Source organism: Hyaena hyaena, unplaced genomic scaffold, assembly GCF_003009895.1.
Source record: "Hyaena hyaena isolate Hyena2069 unplaced genomic scaffold, ASM300989v1 scaffold_421, whole genome shotgun sequence".
Lineage (NCBI taxonomy): Eukaryota > Metazoa > Chordata > Mammalia > Carnivora > Hyaenidae > Hyaena > Hyaena hyaena.
Genome location: NW_024081057.1, coordinates 158,475 through 179,880, shown reverse-complemented (window position 1 = coordinate 179,880; position 21,406 = coordinate 158,475). Strand labels below are relative to the sequence as shown.

The 21,406-nt window shown below is 44.9% G+C and overlaps 1 protein-coding gene across 2 annotated transcripts in view; it reads left to right on the top strand.

The window, feature by feature from the left end:
• ST3GAL5 (ST3 beta-galactoside alpha-2,3-sialyltransferase 5) overlaps nucleotides 1-15,321 on the top strand; it is a 56,282-nt gene extending 40,961 nt beyond the window's left edge. The window contains exons 5-8 of one of the 2 annotated variants that reach the window (XR_005531815.1): nucleotides 3,380-3,566; nucleotides 5,283-5,441; nucleotides 9,283-9,722; nucleotides 14,878-15,321. Coding sequence is in view for 1 of the 2 variants with exons in the window: in XM_039252630.1 (XP_039108561.1) it covers nucleotides 3,380-3,566; nucleotides 5,283-5,441; nucleotides 9,283-9,531 (595 nt within the window). In the remaining variant the exon portion in view is untranslated. Of the gene's footprint in view, nucleotides 1-3,379; nucleotides 3,567-5,282; nucleotides 5,442-9,282; nucleotides 10,406-14,877 lie in introns of those variants that run through there. The other variant, XM_039252630.1, reaches the window with a different exon arrangement.
• Nucleotides 15,322-21,406: the final 6,085 nt, after the last annotated feature.

Here is a 21,406-nt window from a genome sequence, read left to right as displayed (position 1 = left end):
ATTTTTCAGTTTCTTGGGGTACCTGGGTGGCTCAGTCTGGTTAAGTGTCCAACTTCAGCTCAGGTCATGATCTCAGGGTTCACGGGTTTGAGCCCCACATCGGGCTCTGTGCTGACAGCCAGCTCAGAGCCTGGAGCCTGCTTCAGATTCTGTGTGTGTGTCTCTCTCTCTGACCCTCCCCTGCTCACACTGTCTCTCTCCCTCACAAATAAATAAAAACATTAAAAAATTTTGAATAGAATTTTTCAGTTTGTTATTGTGAAAATGCCTTGCATATTCTCATACTTATGTCTTTATTATTTCCTTGGAAATAATTCCAAGAATTCTCAGAATTGTTGGCTTAAAAATACTTGAATATTTTCAAGGTTCTTGATACACTTGAATAAATTCCCCGCCTCTGAAGGATGTGCAGAACCAGGAGCATGATGCATGCTGGGCCTTCATTAGATTTGCTCAGCAGGAGTGTGTGGATTTGATCAAAGGCAGGGCAGGCTAGGCCTGGGGACTGCGTGTCGAGGTAGTGCAGGTGTAGTGCACGCAGTGTGTGGGCCTGGTGTGAGGCAGAGAACGTAGAAATGGAGATTGAAAGATCAAATCTGGGAGGTATATTGAGAAAGTAAATCGTGGGACTTTCTGACAGCTTGACAGTTAACGTCAAGGGACGCCAGGACTTCTAGTCTGGGAGTCTCAGATGTTAGCAGAACTGCTGTCAGAAGTGGAGGAGTTAGGGGAAAAAAATCTCTGGTTAGTGAGGGAGTATGACAAGATCCATTTCAGATATTTTGAGTCTGAAAGTTTTATGTTCACACAATGCCTTTGTCTCCAGTAGCTGCGATCTCAGGCAAGTTTCCTAATTGTCCTGTGTCTCTGTTTCCTCATCTGTAGGTGGAGGAAGTCATAGTATGTACCTTATAGGCTTACGTAACCACAAAATGGATTCACAGATGTAAACCTCTTAGAACTTAGGGTAAAGCATTTAGTGTTGGGCTTGAGGTAAAGGCTCAGTAGATGTTAGCTCTATTTGGAGAATTTGTAGGATAGGTGGGGACTCAGGAGGAGAGGATGGGAGTGTAAAGTGTTTGTGGGAAAGAATCTGCCTTTTGTAAGAGCCAAGATAGAAGAAATAGATAAGAACCTTTTTTTTTTTTTTTTAAGGTTTTATTTATTTTTGAGAGACAGAGAGAGACTGAGCATGAGCAGGGGAGGGGCAGAGACAGGGAGACAGAAATCGAAGCAGGCTCCAGGCTCCGAGCTGTCAGCACAGAGCCAGATGCAGGGCTTGAACTCATGAGCTGTGATATCATGACCTGAGCTGAAGTTGGACACTTAACCAACTGAGCCACCCAGGCTCCCAAGAACCTAGTTTTAAGGCTAAAGGGGGGTACCGTAGGCCCCAGTGGCCAGAGAGCAGGAATGGTGTGAGGTGAGGGGGTAGGAGTGAGGCTTTGAGGGCTGTAAGTGTTGGGGTGAAGGAGGCTCTCACCACTCCCTTTCATTGGATGCTTCTGTGTGCCAGACACCACATCATGTGCTTTTGATGTCCTCATTCCTCCGTGAAGCAATCACTGCTAGTATCATAGATGAGGACATTGAGGGCCCAGGGTCCAGGCCAGATGCTAGTGGTCCACATGCAGGGTAGGAGGCTTTCAGAACCTAATCCCGGGTTCCATGTGATCAGCTGAAAGATGTGTGTGCAGGCAGCACTGGGAAAGCAGACCGGGCCCCATGCCCCTCTAATGGTGCATGACAGGAATACAGGAAGAGAAGAGGAGAAAAACCTCCGGACCAGAGGAGAGGTATGGGAGGAGAGAAGGGTGGCCCAGGGCTGGTCTTGCGGGGCTGTGGGATTTGGCTCTTCAGGGAGGAGGTAGGTGGGGAGATCTTGGGTGTGGAGCAACCCGCCCCCCTCCCCTGGCAAGAGGAGGGAGGGGCTGGGAGAGTGGGAAAGGGGCTGGAAGGTGCCTCGATGCCCAGTGGTGGCCCACAGATCACCAGACCGGGAGCATGGACTTCATGCATGGGCATTGGGAGGCCACTGAGTGCCGGGGACAGAGGAAGGGTGGCTTAGCCTGATTATGAGGGAGACTATCAGTGAAGAAGCCTTTGGAGGGTAACTATTCAGTTTGAAAGAATTCCAAATTTAACAGAAAAGTTGCAAGAATAGTACAAAGAACTCACATTCCCCCTTCTCCCAGATTCTCTACCTGGTAACGCTTTATCACGTGGCTTTACAATTTTTTCTCTCTCTACATTGTTTTTCTTTTCCGAACCCTTCTATAGTTGCAGATATCAAGCCCCTTTACCCCCAAACAAGTCAGCATGCATTTCCCGAGAACAAGGCCATTCTATTATAGAACTGCAGAACCACAGAACAATATTGAGGATCAGGAAATTAACATCAATAAAATTTAGACCCCTCTACATCCTTATCCAAATTTCATCAACCACACTGATAACATCCTTTATTTTAAAATAAGAAAAGACTCTTGAATACTGAGAACCAACTGAGGGTTGATGGGGGTGCGGGAGAGGGGAAGGGGGGTTATGGGCATGGAGGAGGGCACTTGCTGGAATGAGCACTGGGTATTATATGGAAACCAACTTGACAATAAACTATAAAAGAAAAATAAAATAAGAAAAGAAAGGGGAATAAATAACCACCTCAGGGGCATGCCTTGCATTTAGTCGTCATGTCTAGTAATACCTTGTGATAATCTAGAGGTAGGTATCAGATCTAGAAGAAGTGACAGAGGAATAGAGAAGAAAAGTTGAGATACAGGTGTGATAAAATAGGAGAAGAACCAGACAGACATTTTTTGAGATTACCAAACTCTTTAACTGGGTCAGTGGTATTGCTTTCAGAAGAATTCTTAGAATATGCCCCTAAACAACCAGCCTGGTAAGAGCCTTTGTTGATCTGACCGTTTTAAGTGTCCGAGATCCTTGCTTTAAGGATGCACTCGGGCCTGTTGCCCTCCCTGGTCCTGACTCTGTGAGTCTAAGTGTGGTTTGTGTCTGCCTTGCCCTGGTTGCTAGGTTTCCTTCCTGCTTACCTTTTTGAGTTCCTGGCAAGAACTGCTAATACCTGAACACAGTGGGAAACTTTCAAGGAAACCTCACTGGTGCCCAGAGAAAGCCTAAAATGTATGTTTCGGTTGGCTTGAAATGGCAGGACTACATGGGATAGCTTGACATTCAGAGCTGAGTTTTGGGTGTCCCTCAGGGACTCGAGGCTGCTGGGAGGGATGCCTTCCCCTCCAACCCACAGCTTATTCCCAGTCCTAAAATGTGGGGAGCGCAGTGCAGGGACTTTGCATGATATGATCAGAGGGTTGATGGCTTGCTTTGTCGTTTATCTTTGTCCTTTTTATTTAAATAGGTTAAACAGTGCACCAGTTGAGGGATATTCAGAGCATGTTGGTAATAAAACTACTATAAGGATGACTTACCCAGAGGGCGCGCCACTGTCTGACCTTGACTATTATTCCAATGACTTGTTTGTTGCTGTTTTATTTAAGAGTGTTGACTTCAACTGGCTTCAAGCAATGGTGAAAAATGAAACCCTGGTAAGCACTAGAAATCCAGCCATCTATTATTCTTTCATAAGAAGCGGAAGGGTCTCTAATTTGTAATTACAGACTTATATTTTTTAAACAAACACTGGCCTACATATATTTGACCCCTGAACCACTTGGGTTCAAACTGCATGGGTCCACTTATACACAGATTGTTTTCCGTAAGTACAGTATAATCTTGTAAATGTACTTTGTCTTCCTTAGGATTTTCTTAATAACATTTCCTTTTCTCTAGCTTACTTTACTGTAAGAGTATAATATATAATACATATAACATACAGAAGATGTGTTAATGGGCTCTTCATGTTATTGGTAACGCTTCTGGTCAGCAGTAAGCTATCAGTAGTTAAGTTTTTGGGAAGTCCAAAGTTATCTGTGGGGGCCCCTGGGTGGTTGAGTCAGTTAAGTGTCTGACTCTTGATCTCAGGGTCATGAGTTCAAGCCCCCCCATTGGGGTCCACAATGGACATGGAGCCTACTTAAAAAAAGTTATATGTGGATTTCAACTATCCGGAGATGGGGTGGTGGTGCCCTAACCCTCCCATCATTCAAGGATCAAACTAACTGTACTTTTGTGTTGTTTCTCAAATAACTACTCCCTTTGTAGAAACCCAGCACTACTCCTTGTTGAGAATTTCTTTCAGAATGTAAGGTTAAGTCAGATGTAAAAACTGTGATCATTACTTAAATGGGAAAATCAAGTTTTGGGCCAAAATTGTTACTACTGATCACCTTCGTTATTCACCAGACTTGAATTTACATGTCTTTTGGCTAATCCAGAAATTAGACTTACGTGGATGAATATAAACCACTCTGGAGGATTTTCAAAAGAATATATATAAAACCTCTGAGGAATATTCTCAAAGAGATTCTCTAAAAATGCTCTGATAGGTGGTCCCCTTGTTGGAGGAAATTCACAGAATTCCAGAGGGGCAGATGTTGAGGAAATGGCCCTCCCTTGGTCATACTCCCTTTTGTTTGTTATAATAATTGGTCACATTGCTTTATGGTCCCACCCATGGTGCTGAAATAGATTCCAGAGGTCAACTGTCAACATTTATATATATACACACAAAAACTAGCTGTCTGCAAAATTAATAGGATATATTACACTTTTCACATAAGCTCCATGTGATGGAGAATTTGTATCTGCAAAGCTGGATTTTGTATAGGATTTGATCTGGACTTCCTGTTGTGTAGAAGTTGATCTAGTTGGAAGAAGAAGCACCTATGAAATGACTTTCAGTTACCAGAAGACTTCACAGGACTAGGAAAATAGAGCAAGGCAGTGGAGAGGATGCAGGGTGAGGGCCTGATCAGAGTGGGTCACTCATACACCTGATACCCTTCAATAGGATCTGTTCACCTGGTCTTTCCAGGGAAAAAAACAATGCCTTTTGATCTTAAAAAGGCTTACCATCTCAGGTCAATCCCTCGGGAATTCCCTCCCCACAGAAACCAGAGCTGATGCTGCTGTTTGTCCACTTGGCCACTACCACCTTCGTAAATCAGGTCCTTCGGGGTGGCCATTCTGAGTTGGGCTCTTGGATTCGCGTAGATCTCAGCAACCTTGCTGTAGGTTGCAGCAGACAACCCACACGGGGTCACGCCACAGCTCTGGGCTGATTAGCAGGGGTGCGCTCTCACCTGCTGGCAGGGTAACCTTATTAGACACCCCTAATGATTGCCCCTGCTTTCTTTCCTTAGCCATTTTGGGTGCGGCTCTTCTTCTGGAAGCAGGTGGCGGAAAAAATCCCACTGCAGCCAAAACATTTCAGGATTTTGAATCCAGTTATTATCAAAGAGACTGCCTTTGACATCCTTCAGTACTCAGAGCCCCAGTCAAGGTTCTGGGGCCGAGATAAGGTATTGTTGTTGCGACTGAATGTTAACTGTTCCTCTCTGTGTTGGAAGGGAGACATCTGTACAGCTTTCACTTGGGCTCAGCTGTATACCCAGCAGCGTCTTCCAGTGTCACTGATTAGGTGCTCCATCAGCTGCTTTTTAACTCTGTGGGCTGCTTAGGTGAAAATTGACATTTATCATCACTTTATAGGTGATAGTAAATAAAGTTCGCCCTCTAGGGCAGTGCTTTTCAGTTGATGCGTGGGCTTATCCCACACTTTCTGCTTAATTATTCTGTGTGGTGGTCTGAACACTGGGACTTTCAAAGTCCCCTGGGTGGTACTACTTTGCAGCCTAATTTGAGAACCTTTGTGCCATATAGGTTGTTCACTGCAGTAGACATTCACCTGCATTTAGCCTGTGCTACCACCAGGGAGGTGCCAATAGCTTTATCACCTATTTCTTTAGGATCCAAATAGCTAAGCCTGTGTCTTTAAAAAAAATTTTTTTAAGCTGTGGAAATCGTCCTTAAACTTTATTTTCTGAGAGTGAGAAAGAGGGTGTGAGTGGGGGAGAGGGGCGGGGGCGGGGGAGGGGGGAAGAGAGAGAGAGAGAGAGATGAGAGAGGGAGGGAGAGAGAGAGAGAGAGAGAGAGAGAGAGAAAGAGAGAAAGAAAGAGAGAATCTCAGATGGGCTCCACATTCAGCACAGAGCCTGAATCAGGAACTTGATCCCACAACCCTGGACCATGACCTGAGCCAAAATCGAGAGTCAGACACTCAACTGACTGAGCCACCCAGGCTCCTCTTCCTTAAACAAACTTCTAAGCAGAATATCCGTATATGAAGGATAGCAAAGAATTTGGGAAGGGGGTGGGGCAGTGCCCCTGTTCACACTGGGAGCCTGAGATACTGCCCAGGAGATACCTGGGGCCAGTCAGGGTCACAGTTTGCAAACATTGAGCTAGACTCTTAGATGTGGTCAACCAGTAGGCAGATGACAAGCTCTTCTGTTTGCCCTATGAATCAAATTCTAATTAAAAATATTCTTTAAAACACCTATGTAAACTCTGAAGGAAGAATTCTGTGCTTCGTAGGAGAGACAAATACCTAAATAGGCTCCTTAAAGAAAAACCCAGTTCTTTGGTAACACTAACCCCCACTCTGGCTCCAGCCTCAGGCTTGAGCCATGAACACAGTTGCAGATCTTCCCTTGGCAGTCCACCATTTTTCTCAGGCACTCTGCCCTCTCGGTACTTCCCTGCCCCTCCATCCCTGGGGAGGGCCACATAGTTTCTGCCCACTGCAGGAGCATGGCCCGGACCAGTCTTTCTGGTTAGGAGATGGTGCGTTTTTCCATATCAGAGGAGAGTGGCCCTGGCCCTCGGTGGCAGCTGTTGGGGTCCATGATAGGGTTCACAAGAATAGGTTGTTTTAGCTGTTCTTGCCCACATGGGAGCAGTTAGGGTCCCCCAGAATGTGGACTTAAAACTTTTAACCTGTTAGCATCAATTTTAACAAAGCAGTTAAAAAAAAATAAGACTTACATAGACATTGGCAAGTTTCTTAAGTCATGAAGAGGTTTTACTATAAATATATTCAAGTATCTTTCAATATCCTTCGATTTCTCTACTCAACTGCCCTGTTTCTTTATTAAATTCCATCCTGTTTTTTAGACATAGGCAAATACTCATTTGTGGTTTGTGTAGATTCTTACTGAAATAACCTTTAAAAAATGTGCAGATTAACTTAAAATAAGATATGAAAGTACTGAATAGCAAAAGGCATGAGAAACAAAGTTAGAACACAGAATAAATGGGGGAAATTTTATCATATATATGATAGTAAATACTCTCAAAGTACAGAATGATCTTATTATATCAAAAAGAAAAGATGGGCCAATTAAAAAAATGGGGAAAAGATATGAACAGACATTTCACAGAGGAAGAAATTGATATGGCCAAGGAGTACATGATAAAATGTTCAGTTTCACCAGTAATCAAATAAAAATACATTAGAGCCACAATGACATTTTTTCCTATTTTCTTAGCAAAGATTTAAAAGCTTGATAATGTCCTTGTTTGGTAGGAATACAGATAGGATTATAAGTTGGTACTTTTTCTGGATGGTAGTTTGGCAGGATATATCAGCTTTAAATGTGAATAGTCTTGGCCCAGCAGTTTTACTCTAAAAAAAATTTATTATAAGAAAATTAGAAGGTCCCATGGCTGGCTCAGTCAGTTGAGCATCTGACTCTTGATTTGGCTCAGGTCATGATCTCACGGTTTGTGGGATTGAGCCCTGCGTAGGGCTCTGCACTGCCAGCCTGGAGCCTGCTTGGGATTCTCTCTCCCTCCCTCTTTCTCTGTCCCTCCTCTGTTCTAGCATGCATGTTCTCTCTCTCTCTCTCTCTCAATAAACAGAAACTTTAAAATAAAAATGTGTGTATAGAGATGCATAGGGAAAAGCTTGAAAATAAACAACAAACTGATTGCATTGTCAGGAACTTTCTCGTGCATATGCCCTTCCACAAACAGGGAGGTCTGCTGGATTATGAGGTGTGATCTTAGGGGGTATTCTGGAGGTAACATGCTTTGAGTAGTTTTGGCAGTTTCTGAGTTCCTCTCCGTACAGTGGCCCTCTGAGCAGTTAATTTCATGCACTCCTGCTGTAAACACTGATTGAGTTTTCCCGACCTCCTAGGTGCCAAGCTGGCCACACTGCCTTAGGGTCCTACGGCCAAACAGCAGAGTCTTCCTTTGGGTTAATTTCTCTTGTATTCAGTCACTGCTGAGTTTCTTTTTAACAAGTGACATAGATGCAACACACCAAGGAGCAAGAGGCAGCTTTTAACAAATGATGAGTTGAATAGAAACTCCTTAATCCCGATTAAACTATGAACTCTGAAGGGTTCATTGTTGTTCCAGTTTGCAGAAGAGGAGAGTTGTTTCTGGAAGCCACAGACTCAAGTAGGATGAACAAAGCAGGTACATTTATTTACAAGAAAAACTGAACAGCAGAATGCCACTTGTAGGCCAGCAGTGGCCTCCAGTGAGTGCTTAGATAGCGTAGGGCTTTCTGTATTTCTCTCCGCCCTGTGTCCTGTCTTTACCCAAGACTGGGACAGAGATACAGAAGGCACAAGTCCAGATTTGCAAGTGGCAGATAGGAGGGCGACAGAGTGGCGATTCAGTCAGAATCCAGAATGCTTCGGACATTTGGCACATTAGGCCAAAGTCCGTAGGATAATGTTTTGGGGGGAACAGGTGGGGAAACCCTCAATTGGGGCCTAAAATTTGCCCACATAGAGGGTGGGCAGCAGCTGGCATAGCAGCTATAGATGTGAAAAATGACCTGGAAGTGTTACTTGTCAGGAATGATGGCCGCAGGTGGGACGTAGCTTCAGATAAGGAGTGAACACCGTCTTTACTGGCAGGAACAGAGGCTGCTGTGTTCTGAGGCAGAGACCATCCTCAGGAGCCCACAGCAAAGGACTCGGCTCCAGAAACAGGTCCCAAGAAGGATGGTGACCACTAATTCCTTCTAGATACCTGTCTTCCATCAGTAAGACCGATAGGTAGAAGGCTTAGAAAGAACACCGTTTAGCTTTAGTATAAGAACCGCCAAACTGCCTCTTAGCAGTGTGTGAGAAGTGTCCACATCACAGACCATGTTTTAGTGTCTAGATCCCTGACTTGGACGGCAAGTCTGACTCTAGGATTCTGGGATCTGTAAAACCGTGCCATGTCTAAAATTTCCGCTCCCAGGGCAGCCTGCGTTATTCTGCAGAGAGCACAGATACCACCCCTTGGAAATCAGTGATTGTGCTCATAAGCCTTGTTCTGTCTTTTCCTTTTTTTCAGAACGTCCCCACCATCGGTGTCATTGCTGTTGTCTTAGCCACACATCTGTGTGATGAAGTCAGTTTGGCAGGCTTTGGATATGACCTCAATCAACCCAAAACACCTTTGCACTACTTTGATAACCTCTGCATGGCTGCCATGAACTTTCAGACCATGCATAATGTGACAACGGAAACCAGGTTCCTCCTCAAGCTGGTCAAAGAGGGCGTGGTGAAGGACCTCAGCGGAGGCATCCATTGTGAATTCTGAACACAAAGAAACCTCATTTGAAAATGCAGCTCGGACTCTGAAGGCTGTTTTTCCTAGCCTCCGTGATGCATTTCATCCTGCAAATACTTTGAAGTGCAGCTGGTGTTTTTAACTTTTAATTTAAAAAAGAACAACAGCAAAAAAGTTTAGCTCTCTCCCACTTTGCCCCCCCCCCCACCTATTTATTTGAGGTCAGTGTTTTTGCACAGAATTTTGTAAGTTAATTTTGAGAACTGAATTGGAAAGACTTTTCAAAGAGACTTGTATGTAATGATGTTTTATTGTATTTTAAGAATGTTATTTAATTTGTAAAAACTCTGTCCATGTCTACTGCACACAGAATACCAGGTAATTGAGTGGAAGGAGAATGGAGGTCACTCCTTTGAGGAAAGTCCTGAATGCCTGATTCTGGTTCCTTGTTACTGTTCCGTAGGGCAGACGCGGGGGCCACTTCTGTGATGATGTGCTCAGTAGCTAAACCACTAGTGCTGGTTTGGCTGTGCTGCTGCGTGAGGCCTGGGCCAGTCGGAGAAGTTCACAGTCCCTTTCTGTTGTTGGGTCCACCCTCTGCCAGAAGACTTGCAGGAAACAACCAGGGGACCTGTCCTGATGTCCCTGGTCAGGGAGGGACACAGAAGACATTTTCATGTCTCCTGAGGACTCCAAAGCCACCTGGGGCTACAGAAGCCACTGTCTTCCCTGAAATTATGACAACTTTTGAATTTCTGGAGGGTTTTTTTTTTTTTACTGCCCTTCCAAAGCACCTCAATGTTAACCTGAGCTGTCCCACTGTCTGCCTGAGGTGGCTTATAAAACTTAGGGTATAATCTTCGTTATCCAGAGTTATAGAAGAATAAACCCTTTCCAAGAATAATCCTGTTTTCTGAAGCACTGAAATACAATCCTCCCAGTGTTACAAATTGCCTACTTATAAAAAATTGGGTGGGGGTGGGGAACACCTGCATGGCTTAGTCAGTTAAGTGTCCAACTCTTGATGCTCAGAGGTTCATGAGATTGAGCCCCGCCTCGGCCTCTTTGCTGTCAGCACAGAGCCTGCTTGGGATTCTCTCTCTCCCCTCCCCTGCTGCCCCCTCCCCTGCTCACACTCTCACTCTCTCTAAGAAAAAATAAACTTAAAAAAAATTTTTAATGCCTACCTGGCAGTGTGTCCCAGGTAGTATGCTAAAAAATTAAAACAAAAATTAAAAAAGCAGCTTTTGAGGAACTCCCCCAATCTACTTAATTTGAGTGCTTAAAAAAAAATTGTAATCTTCCTGAAATGTCCTTGGTGGCTGCTAGGTGGGGACCTTAGTGTGGGATGCTGGCAGTGAGTGACAGAGGTGCCTGGGGCTACATCCCAGACCAGGAAGACATTGAGTGTCGAGGGGCGGTGGCTTCCTCCCAGAGAGCAGGCTGCTTCCAGCTTCTGTCTCTTAATTGCTCTTGTCCTTGTCATCAGAAGCTCTGCATCTACTGTGCTCCCTCCTTGCCATGTCTGGGTTCTCACCTGTCCTCGCTGCTCCGGCAGCCCGGCTGCAGCAGCGACTCCCAGCCTCTCCGTATCCCTGCATCTGCCACCTCCCGATCGCCTGCGGGGTGAGGGGCCAGTCCTAGCGGTCAGAGGGGCGCCCTTGGGTTTCCAGGGCCCTGGGGTCAAGCTCAGAGCCACCAGCATAGCAAAATAGTATCTCTCTGGGTGAGTGACTGAAAATTTTTCATGGATTTTGCTCTCTATTTTATCAAATACTGTTTAAGAGAAACTGCTTTGAAATTTTCACCAGCTCAATGACTTAGCTTTGAAAATTGAGACTCAGGGGGATGGGCCATGGCTGTCCTGTGACCCAGGTAAGGCCAGGCCTACACCATACACCCCTCATCCTCCAGGGACTACTTAAAGCCTGAATCTTTTTTTTTTTTTTTTTTTTTTTAATTTAACAAAAGCCAGGGTCTGGAACCTCCTTAGACACCTTTCGCAGTGTGAGCACTTCGCAGGGGCCCTGTGGATTCGTATCCCACTGCCCTGCAAGGCTGCTGGGAGGTGGGTCGTTTCACGCCCAGCACCTGGCCAGCTTCCGACCAGTGTCAGGGCTGGCCCCCTGCCCACCCCTCCCCTGATGTCCTTTGTTTGCATTCTTAACATTGCTTTCCCCGTGCCCTGAGTGAATAAAAAGACATACTTTCTTCAAAGACTTTTTATGGAGCCCATCAGCCAATTGGAGTTGATCAGAGACCATCTTCAAGAACTGTTAGCACTTTGACAATTAGTTATTTGCCAGAAGTTGCTTCTTGGCTTTGAGTTACTCCTCCCTTACCCGACCCCACTCACACTCGCTCTTTGGACTTCTAGGCACTTTCGGATGTTGGAAGGTGGATCTCCAATAACGGGCTTCACCATGTAGGTGCACCCACATTCCTCTTACGTGGCTGTAGTCCTTGAGGCAACTGAGGATGACTTACATACATGTTCCGTGTTTTAACATACATCTTACTGGAATTTTGGGCCACTGAAAATTTCAGTTGTATTGGGGGTGGTGGTGGTGGTGGTGGTGGTCGTGATTTTTCTCTCCTACAGAGAGCAGCTTGTCTCCAGAAACCTAAGCAGGTCTTAGGAAAATGTTTAGGGACTGGATGAGTCTCTCCCACTGATATGTCTCGTGTTTTTAGGCAAAGCTCAATTGGGATCTTTTAGACAACTAGGTGTTGTATTCTAGGTGTTCCCCTTCCCTTCTTTGCGCCTTTTGTGTCACACTGTTTTTCTCGTTTCCCAAGAATGTTATTAATAAGACAGTGGCAATGTCTGTTCTCACAAATTTGGGGTGTGCCACTTTTTATTGGGCCCATTAGTTAAAATAAGTCGTTAAACCAGCTTTTTGACTCCATTGCTTGCGTTGAACGGTGATGACTTCTTGGCCATCAATGGTCAGTCTGGTGTGTGTGGCAGACAGAGGCTTAGTTGCAAAAAAAAAAAATGGCCACACCCTAATGTCCTCAGGTTATTAAAGTTTTCTAAAACCAAGGACCACTTTGTTTTAGGTATATTCCAACCCCAGCGTTTTGGGACTTGGTATCAGAGGAATTGTTGACTTGGCCTTGCTATGGTCCAGCATTGTAGGAAGATTAAGAAATGGTGACTTCTTCTCCTCCTTGGCAGGTTTATAGCATCCAAGTGTGGGGTACCTTTTCATCTTTTCTTGGGGACACTTCAAGAAAGTCCATTGAGAAGGAAGGAAAGGACTAGTTCCTGTGAATTAGCACAAGTCCCTTTAGAATGCAGTGAGTGTGGGGAACCTGGGTGACTTAGTCAGTCGGGAATCTGACTTCGGCTCAGGTCATGATCTCCCTGCTCCTGGGTTTGAGCCCACGTTGGGTTCTGCTGACAGCTTGGAGCCTGGAGCCCACTTTGGATTCTGTGTCTCCTCTCTCTGCCCCCCAACACCCTCACCCCCTCACTCAAGCTCTGTCTCCCTCCCTCAAATATAAATGAACATTTAAATAATTGAAAAAAAAATAGAATGCAACGAGCTTGTAGTAAGCTTGCATAACCAGCAAGAACTGTGTGACACCTGGCCTTCCTTCCATTCACACACATGGTAACAAAATGCTCCTCTCGACCAAAGGCCCTTGTGTTTGCTGCCATGGGACCAGTGCCCTCTCCCCAGGCCCTTACCCTCCACGAGGGCATGCCCAGATGACCACACACTCACAAACTGAAGCACAAAGAACAAAGGGAAGCGGATCCCAGGACCCAGAGCACACCCAAACACACAACTGTCCCTGCCCTTTCCCCTGAGGGTCAAGACACCCTGGCCCGACCTCAGCCTTCATTCTGTCCTTGTCCACTTCCCAAGGTCACTTTAGACAACATGGATTTGTATTCTTAAAACATGGTATCTATCTGTATTTACCTACAGCCAACACTCAATAGAAGACTGAAGTAAATGGGGAAAGAGGACTGACTATTCATTAAATATACACACTCACATTTTATTGACTAGAAATTAATGTTCCTCCCCACCCCCAACAAAGAAAAATTGCAGTCATGGTAGTTTCTTTCATCAATGAAATAATTAGATTTGACTAATTCCCAATATTAAATTTCAACCCAGTTAGCAGGGAAGAAAAGCATCCATCTTTAGAGGGCTGTGGTAGAAGCAAAAGTAAATAACATGCTATGGAATTTAGCTCTAACTTTTTAAAAGCAGATTTCTCTAGTGAACTGTGTCGATAAAACATGTAGGAGGGGAGACAAGTATACAAATCGCCTTCTGTGGGAAGAAGTGACATGTCAGGTTCTGAGCTGATGTACAGCCACCACCCACTCAAGATGTAGCAGGTGCAGCCATTACTGCCTTTGTATTGCTGGAGATGCATTGAAGTGAATTTTCTGAAAATGCAAATATCGGGGTGCCTGGGTGGCTAGTCGGTTAAGTATCTGACTCTTGATTTCAGCTCATGTCAGGATCTCACAGTTCGTGTGTATGAGCTCCCATGTCGGGCTCTGCGCCGACCCTGCAGAGCCTGGTTGTGATACTCTCCTCTCTCTCTCTCCCTCTCTCTCTCTCTCTCTGCCTCTCACTCCCCTGTCTCTCTAAAAACAAATAAATAAAAATGTAAAAGATTACTTTAAAAATGCAAACATTAAGAAATTGAATATTTACTATTCACCTCATAAGCAGCAATGCTAATAACAGATTATCACCAGAAATTTGTAACTTCTAAAAGCAATATATTTTCACTCTCCTGTTACCCGACTTATGTTTTTTGACTTCTTGAAGAAAATCAGTCCCAAGAAAAACTAATATTTGGAATGAGGAGTTCATTTAAAATGTTGGTTGGGTCCTTGATAGGAAGGACCACACTAAGTTAGGCAGTAAGAGGAATGTCCAGATGACTGGGGACAGACAGGACAGCATGAGGGCCCTCTGAGGGCGACTAAGGACAGTAGTCAGATGCAAAAGTGGTTTTGAATGGACTGTTCTCTATAACATATCAAGATAGCCTATCAGGCTGGCTCATTTGGGGTGGAAAGAAATGAACTATCAGCCCTAAAGCAATGAGAATCCGAGAGGACATCTGTAATTAAGTGATTAAACTCTCTAGTGACAGAATTTTGTACTTTATTCCATCTATAGCACCTATAACAAGGCCTTGCCTATTATAGAATACAGGTAACTAAAGCAGTAAATAGACACAGTCACTTTTTCTATATGTAGTTGTCTTAGTGATTTAAATGAATCTGAAAAGAATGTGTCAGAAGTTGAATAGGCCTGGTTAGCGTCTATATACATATCCATACATCGTGGAAAGCCAAGTTTCAAAGACCTGCTATGTTATTGTGACTTCCAGGAAGAAGTATCTACTTGATCTTCACCTCCATTTCTGGCACAGAGTTCCCCAGACCCTTGGAATTTCCTAAGTGTTGACAATAATAAAGATATTTTGTGTTATGTTAATGATGTGACTTGGAAAGCACCTGAGGATGGGGTCACCAGAAGAGCCAACCGAGTGATTTCAGTCCCACGGCCTGAGTTCTGGGGAGGGTAGAGGGGCTGAAGATGGGATCGTTCACCAATGGCCAATGATTCAATCAACCATGCCTATGTAATGAAGCCTCCACAAAACCTCAGAAGGATGGGGCTCAGAGAGCTTCTGAGCTGGCCAACACATGGAGGCTGGGGAGAGTGGAGCACCCAGAGAGGAGGCGCATGGAAACTCCAAACCCTGTTCCCATACCTTGCCCTACGCATCTTTTCCATTTGGTGCTTCCTAGTTATATCCTTTTATAATAAACTGGTCATCTAGTAAGTAAAATGTTTCTCTGAGTTCTCTGAGGCACTCTAAGCAAATTAGCCAACCTCAGGAGAGGCCCTTGGGAACCTCTGATTTATTAGCTGGTCCATCAGAAGTACAGACAACAACCAGGGCCTGGTGACTTGCACCCTGAGTTGGAGGGGTTCACTGGAACCTCCAGTTTGTAGCCAGTGAGTCAGAATCCCAGGTCACAATCTGAGCTTGGGACTGGCATCAGAAGTGGGGAGGGTTCTTGTAGGACTGAACCTTCACCCTGTGGAATCGGATGCTATCTTCAGCATCAGGTGGATAGCGTCAGAAGTGAGTTGAATTCTCACACACCCTGCCCGTGTCTGGGTATTGCTTGTTGGAGGTGGGGGAACCCCCCCCCCCAACACACACACACACCAAAATTGGGTGCTCAGAACACAAAAGACCTACCAAAGTGTATCAGAGTGTTTATGTATAGGTTGCTGTTTCTGGTGATAACAGGAAAGCTCCTGTGCCAAAGGTTCTATGTTTTGTAATCAAGGAAGTTATAGTGAGTTTACTATATAGAGCTACCAAGATAATGTAGCTCTATTGTATGTATGTATGTACATACTTGTCTGCCTTTTTTTCTTTTTTGGTAGACATCATTTAGTCTATAAAGACAACGTTGAAAAGATATAATTACTAAAGATCTGATCATTTTGAGTTATGCAGCTCTATCTTTTTTTAATGTTTATTTTTGAGAGAAAGAGAGAGACAGAGTGTGAGCAGGGGAGGGGCAGATACAGAGGGAGACACAGAATCCAAAGCAGGCTCCAGGCTCTGAGCTCTCAGCACAGAGCCTGATGTGGGGCTTGAACTCACAAGCAGTGAGATCATGACCTGAGCCAAAGTCAGATGCTTAACCGGCTGAGCCACTCAGTTGTCCCAGCCCCATCTTTAAAATAATGGCAGACAAAAGGCATTCTGAGTGAGGCTTTGCTCTGGAGTGGCTTGCTCTTCCAGTGTGATGTTCAGTATGAAGTGTGAGACTGAGATTCAACACACACACACACACACACACACACACACTCAAACAAGCAAAATTAGATTCTAGATTGCAGTCTAAACTAAAAGTCTTGTTCGAGTGGAATTGGTCACAGCAATGGCCTTTCCCTCCCCACCTTTTGCCTGTGGCTCACCTATGTCACTTTTCTCTGCAAACTTGACCTAAATTTTTAAGAACATGAGTGCAGCATGAACCCTCAGAGGGGGAGGGGATGGAGGAGAGGTCAGAAGGGACAGATCTCTATCTAATTGCTAACCTCACCTATTCTCCCCACATGGCCACTGCTAGTCACACAGAAGATTGACAGGGGAGAGGAATCCTCTAGCCCAACCTCTGCCTTCACAGATAAGCATTTTCTTTAGGGTTCATGTACACTGGCCAGGCACCCCTCCTCTAGATGGGATAGGAAGTCTCAGTTCCAACTCTTCGATCTAGTTAGCAGGTCACATGTCCTGGGTTTTTCTTACCTTGGACAATATAATCACCATACTTATTGTTTTATATACTTATTCCTAGAGACCTGTTTTGTGTTTCTTCAAGTATTTATCCCAAGATGTTTGGAGTCACTTTTAGAAGGGGTGGCTTCGGACCACTTCCATCTCAGCCTGCAGCTACATCAGAGTCTCTCCAGAATCTTGCCCAGACAGCTCTCCATAAAGAGCTAGCTCTGATTTTCCTCTCCGCTCCCTTCTCTCTGCCCCTCCCTCCCCCCTGCTTGTGTCCCATATTGAAAGATGATCTAATTTTCCTCCAACTAGAAAGAATCTTCCCTTTTCAGGAAGACAGTGAAAATTGAGCTGACCTTCAAAGAGATTCTGGCCAGGAGCGGGGGGCAAAGACCTCTGCCTTGTTTCTATTTGTCAGATGCCGTAACTTCCTGCAGAAACAAAGGACTGTCCAGTTTTTATTGTCTAATTTTTAATACTCCTAAAATAAGATTTTAAATATTATTTAAAATTGAAATATGTAGTAGAAGACAAGCTTATTTAGATCGTCTCTCGCTTCTATAGACTTTTTGGTCTTTATGTAATAGATACTTGACCTCCTTTATGTAACAACCTTGTATTTAAGTAGCCATGCAGCTGGCCTGCCTATGCATTAGAGAAATACAAAACTTGTGTTAATACGCACTGATGCAAATGTGTTACAAGAGAGAAAGGAGAAGGAAGTATTTTGACGTGTTCATCCTATGAGCAAGCAACCCAGGTTTGGTGTACCCACAGTTATGTCATGGTGGGGTGCATGTCCACCATCTGCTTTGTGGGTCCCTCCATGCTGCTGTCACTCACTGTCTGGCTCAAGGGTCTATTGGCCCCAGGTCTGGGAGAGCTCTGACCAGGTCAGGACAAAGGCCACGCTGAGACCTACGTGCTCCAGATACACCCCCACATTTCCCCCAAACTTGCAACTGAAATAGAATCCAATGATCACTTTATTTTCAAACACACTAAAATACCAGGTCTTGGAATATTGAAGCGAAACTAACTGTGAATGGCTCTTGTGCAGGATGCTCAATTCGGCAGCTCTGCCTAACCATTCTGGCAAACCATTCTCTTCCGAACACCATTTGTTCAAACACTGAAACAGTTGCTGCTCTGCCCACGATGCCAGAAAGACACTCTGGGCTGTAGCTGAGTACCCAGCAGGGGGAGAGGGTCCTAAAGATACTGCCCTGTGGAACCTGGTCCCAGCTCCTCACCTGCTCTGCCAGCATGGCCACCTTAGTGTCCTGAGCCTTCTAAGAGCCACAGCTGGACCCTGATGGACAGGCTGCAAACAAAATGGACCCTGTCCTACAGCTTGGGAGTTCAGTAGAGAAGAAAAGATGTGAAAGAAGTAAATATGACAGAGGCATGTATTAAAGTAAAGGGCAGGCACCCCACGGAGCAGAAGAGAGGATGTCAGGGAAGACAGGAACAGATTGGCCAAGGTGTGGAGGTGCTTAACACGACAACTTGATCAGACCAAACCCAAAAGGCAAGTATAGGCTCAGGGTGCAGCTTCAAGCGGTCAGGCTAAGATGCATCAGGGTAAAGAGCATTTTGGAGCCACTAGATGTGTTAGTGGGGGTGAGCATCCGACTTCGGCTCAGGTCATGATCTCACAGTTTGTGGGTTCGAGCCCCATGTCGGGCTCTGTGCTGACAGCCAGCTCAGAACCTGGAGCCTGTTTTGGATTCTGTATCTCCCTCTCTCTCTGACCCTCCCCTGCTTGCTCATGCGCTCTCTCTCTCTCTCTGTCTCTCAGAAATAGATAAAAATATAAATTTAAAAAATATTTAAAATTTTAAATTATTTAAATATAGATTTTAAAAAAAGATAGAAACAGGATAGGGGGTTGTGGTGGGCAGAGGACTGGGAACAGAGAAAGGAAGGGAGAACCAAAGGAGGTGACTTCACTGTGGGCAAGAGTGAAAAGTGGAGATGCTGGAGGTCTGGGCCTCGTGGGCCTCATGACCCTCAGGGCTGTCTTCTGACCCAGGATTCTGCCAGCCGCTTTTCTAGATCCATCTCGGGTGTGACAGGAGAGAGCCTGGGACAGGAGGCAGGGAGGTAAACCTACCTCTGCTACAACACCCAGATATACCTTGGGGCAGGTCACAGCCCCTCTCTGTTACACAGGGCATTGGCAGAGCCCCAGCACCCATTAATTTCTCTTTAATAAAAAGAAAACTGCCAATCCAGCAAAGAGTGGTCATTAGAGTGGGCCACAGCGCCGCCTAGTGTCGGTGATGTGTGCGTACAGCTCTCAGCGCTAGGCAACGTCTGGAGCCACTCAGAGGTGTGAGGCCTGAAGGCTGGAATACCCCATCAGCTGGGGGCGGGGGGGCACTTCCCCTCTCCTGCGCTGATTGACCACTTCTCGGGCTCCCCTTCATCCTGCCATGATTCTGCCCTCCATCCTCTCTCCCTTTCTCACTGTGATCTCGTCCTGTGAGATCATCTACACCCATGGGTCAAACTACCTGCTTTGATGCTACCTTTTTTTAATTCCATTCCCAGGTCTCCTCCTTATCAAGCCTCCAGAGCCGCAGCCCAGTATGTCCGCTTTCTTCATGGTATTACCTCCTTCCTGGCTACCAGCTAGCCTGGACCTCACACTCCAAAAGGCTGAAAAGGCTGCGCCCCACACGGAAGTTTTCCACTGACTAATTTACTTTCTGAAAGGTGTGATCGCAGGTGCCATGACTCAGTCCTGTCCAACTGCTTGCAGGTCAGGTGGACTGTCCCTCTGCAGTGTCTCTTACATCCAACTTTGTCACTTGTTAAATGGATAGTTTGGAAGAGCGAGGTTCTGGGAGGCAACAGAGCTCCTTCAGACCCTGCAGAATCCACACCACCTTGACCTGCTGGTCTCTGCCTACCCACAGCCCTTGACTCCTCCGTCCACCATCAGTATAAAACCCAACTTGGGGTTTTTCTTTATGGTACAAATAACACATGTCCATTGGGGATACATTTTAACATACATACTCACAGAAAGACAAACATCAAAAAATTAAAATCACCCAGTTCCCATCCAGAAGTACACACTGTGTAATGTATTTTTTTGAGTTGAATATCTTTGACTACTAGGGACGCCCAATATTTTTCTGTTAAGTGGCCATTTCTGTTTTTTTCTAAAGTAAATTGCCCATAGCTCTTTGCACATTTTTTCCTGTGGGAAATGTTCATTTTTTTCCCTAATAATTTCATAAGAACTCTTTATATGTTTAAAAAAACGTTTGGTTTCTCTTCCAGGCTGAAAGCATGAGTGGCCTCATGGAGCCCCTCCCCAGTGAAACAAGCAAAGCTAATGAAACTACTAAAGAAAAGTTTAAGTGTTGTCTGGAAATTATCTTTGGAGCATAGGCAAATGAAGAAACTTTTTTTTTTTTTCAAGAAAATCTGCTAAAACGTGGCAGGAACATCAAGAGTATGTGGTATTTGAGCCACCCCCTCCCCACCCTCCGCATCCCCAACCATCTCAGCTTGGTGGACGGTCCATTTCCAGTGGTGTGGCCAAGAAGGCGTCTTCTCCCAGCAACTGATTAAAAGCTATTGTATCTCATCAGGAGGGACAGGCTATCAGCATTTCTTGTCCCCTTCAACTCTAAATTAAAGAGGTGAGTGTAGCCAAGAGGTTGGAGATTCCCTTCCTCTACCCAGCCCCTAGCCATATGGTGGAGGCCGTACCCAGGCATGATAAGCCAAGAAGACGGGACCCCAATCATCCTCACTGCAGCTCACTCACCCTATGCTGAGATTTCATGGTAAGCTGACAGAATTGAGGGGAGAAGTTGACAAGTCAACAATAATAGACTATGAGACCTCAATCTTGAATACAACAACTGGGCAGAAGATAGACGATTAGATTTCTAAATGCTAAGGAATGAAGTTGGAACCCTAACTCACGATACACAAAACTCTCTCAAAATGGACCAACATCCTAAATATAAGAGCTAAAGCAATAAAACTTTAAGGAGAAAACATAAGGGTACATCTTCATGACCTTGGATTTGGTATTGACTTCTTAGATAAGACATCAAAACACGAGCAACAAAAGAAAAAATGGATAAACTGGATATCCTCATAATTAAAAGTTTGTGTTTTAAAGAACACTATTAAGTAAGTGAGAAGACAATCCACAGGATGGGAGAAAATTTTTACAAATCACATATTTTTAATAACAGTCTTATATCTAGAATACGGTTTAAAAAAAAAACACACGATTGGACACCTGTGTGACTCAGTTGGTTAATCATCTGACTTCAGCTCAGGTCATGATTTCATGGTTCGTGAGTTCAAGTCCTGCGTCGGGCTCTGTGCTGACAGCTCAGAGCCTGGAACCTGCTTCACATTCTGTGTTTCCCTGTCTCTCTGCTCCTCCCCAACTCATGCTCTGTCTGTCTGTCTCTCTCTCAACAATAAATAAACATTTAAAATTTTTTTAAAAACGATTACAACTCAATAATAAAAAGACAGCCCAATTTTAAAAATGGTCAAAGGATATGAATAGACATTTTTCCAAAGAGGATATACAAATGGCCAATCCAATAAGCAGATG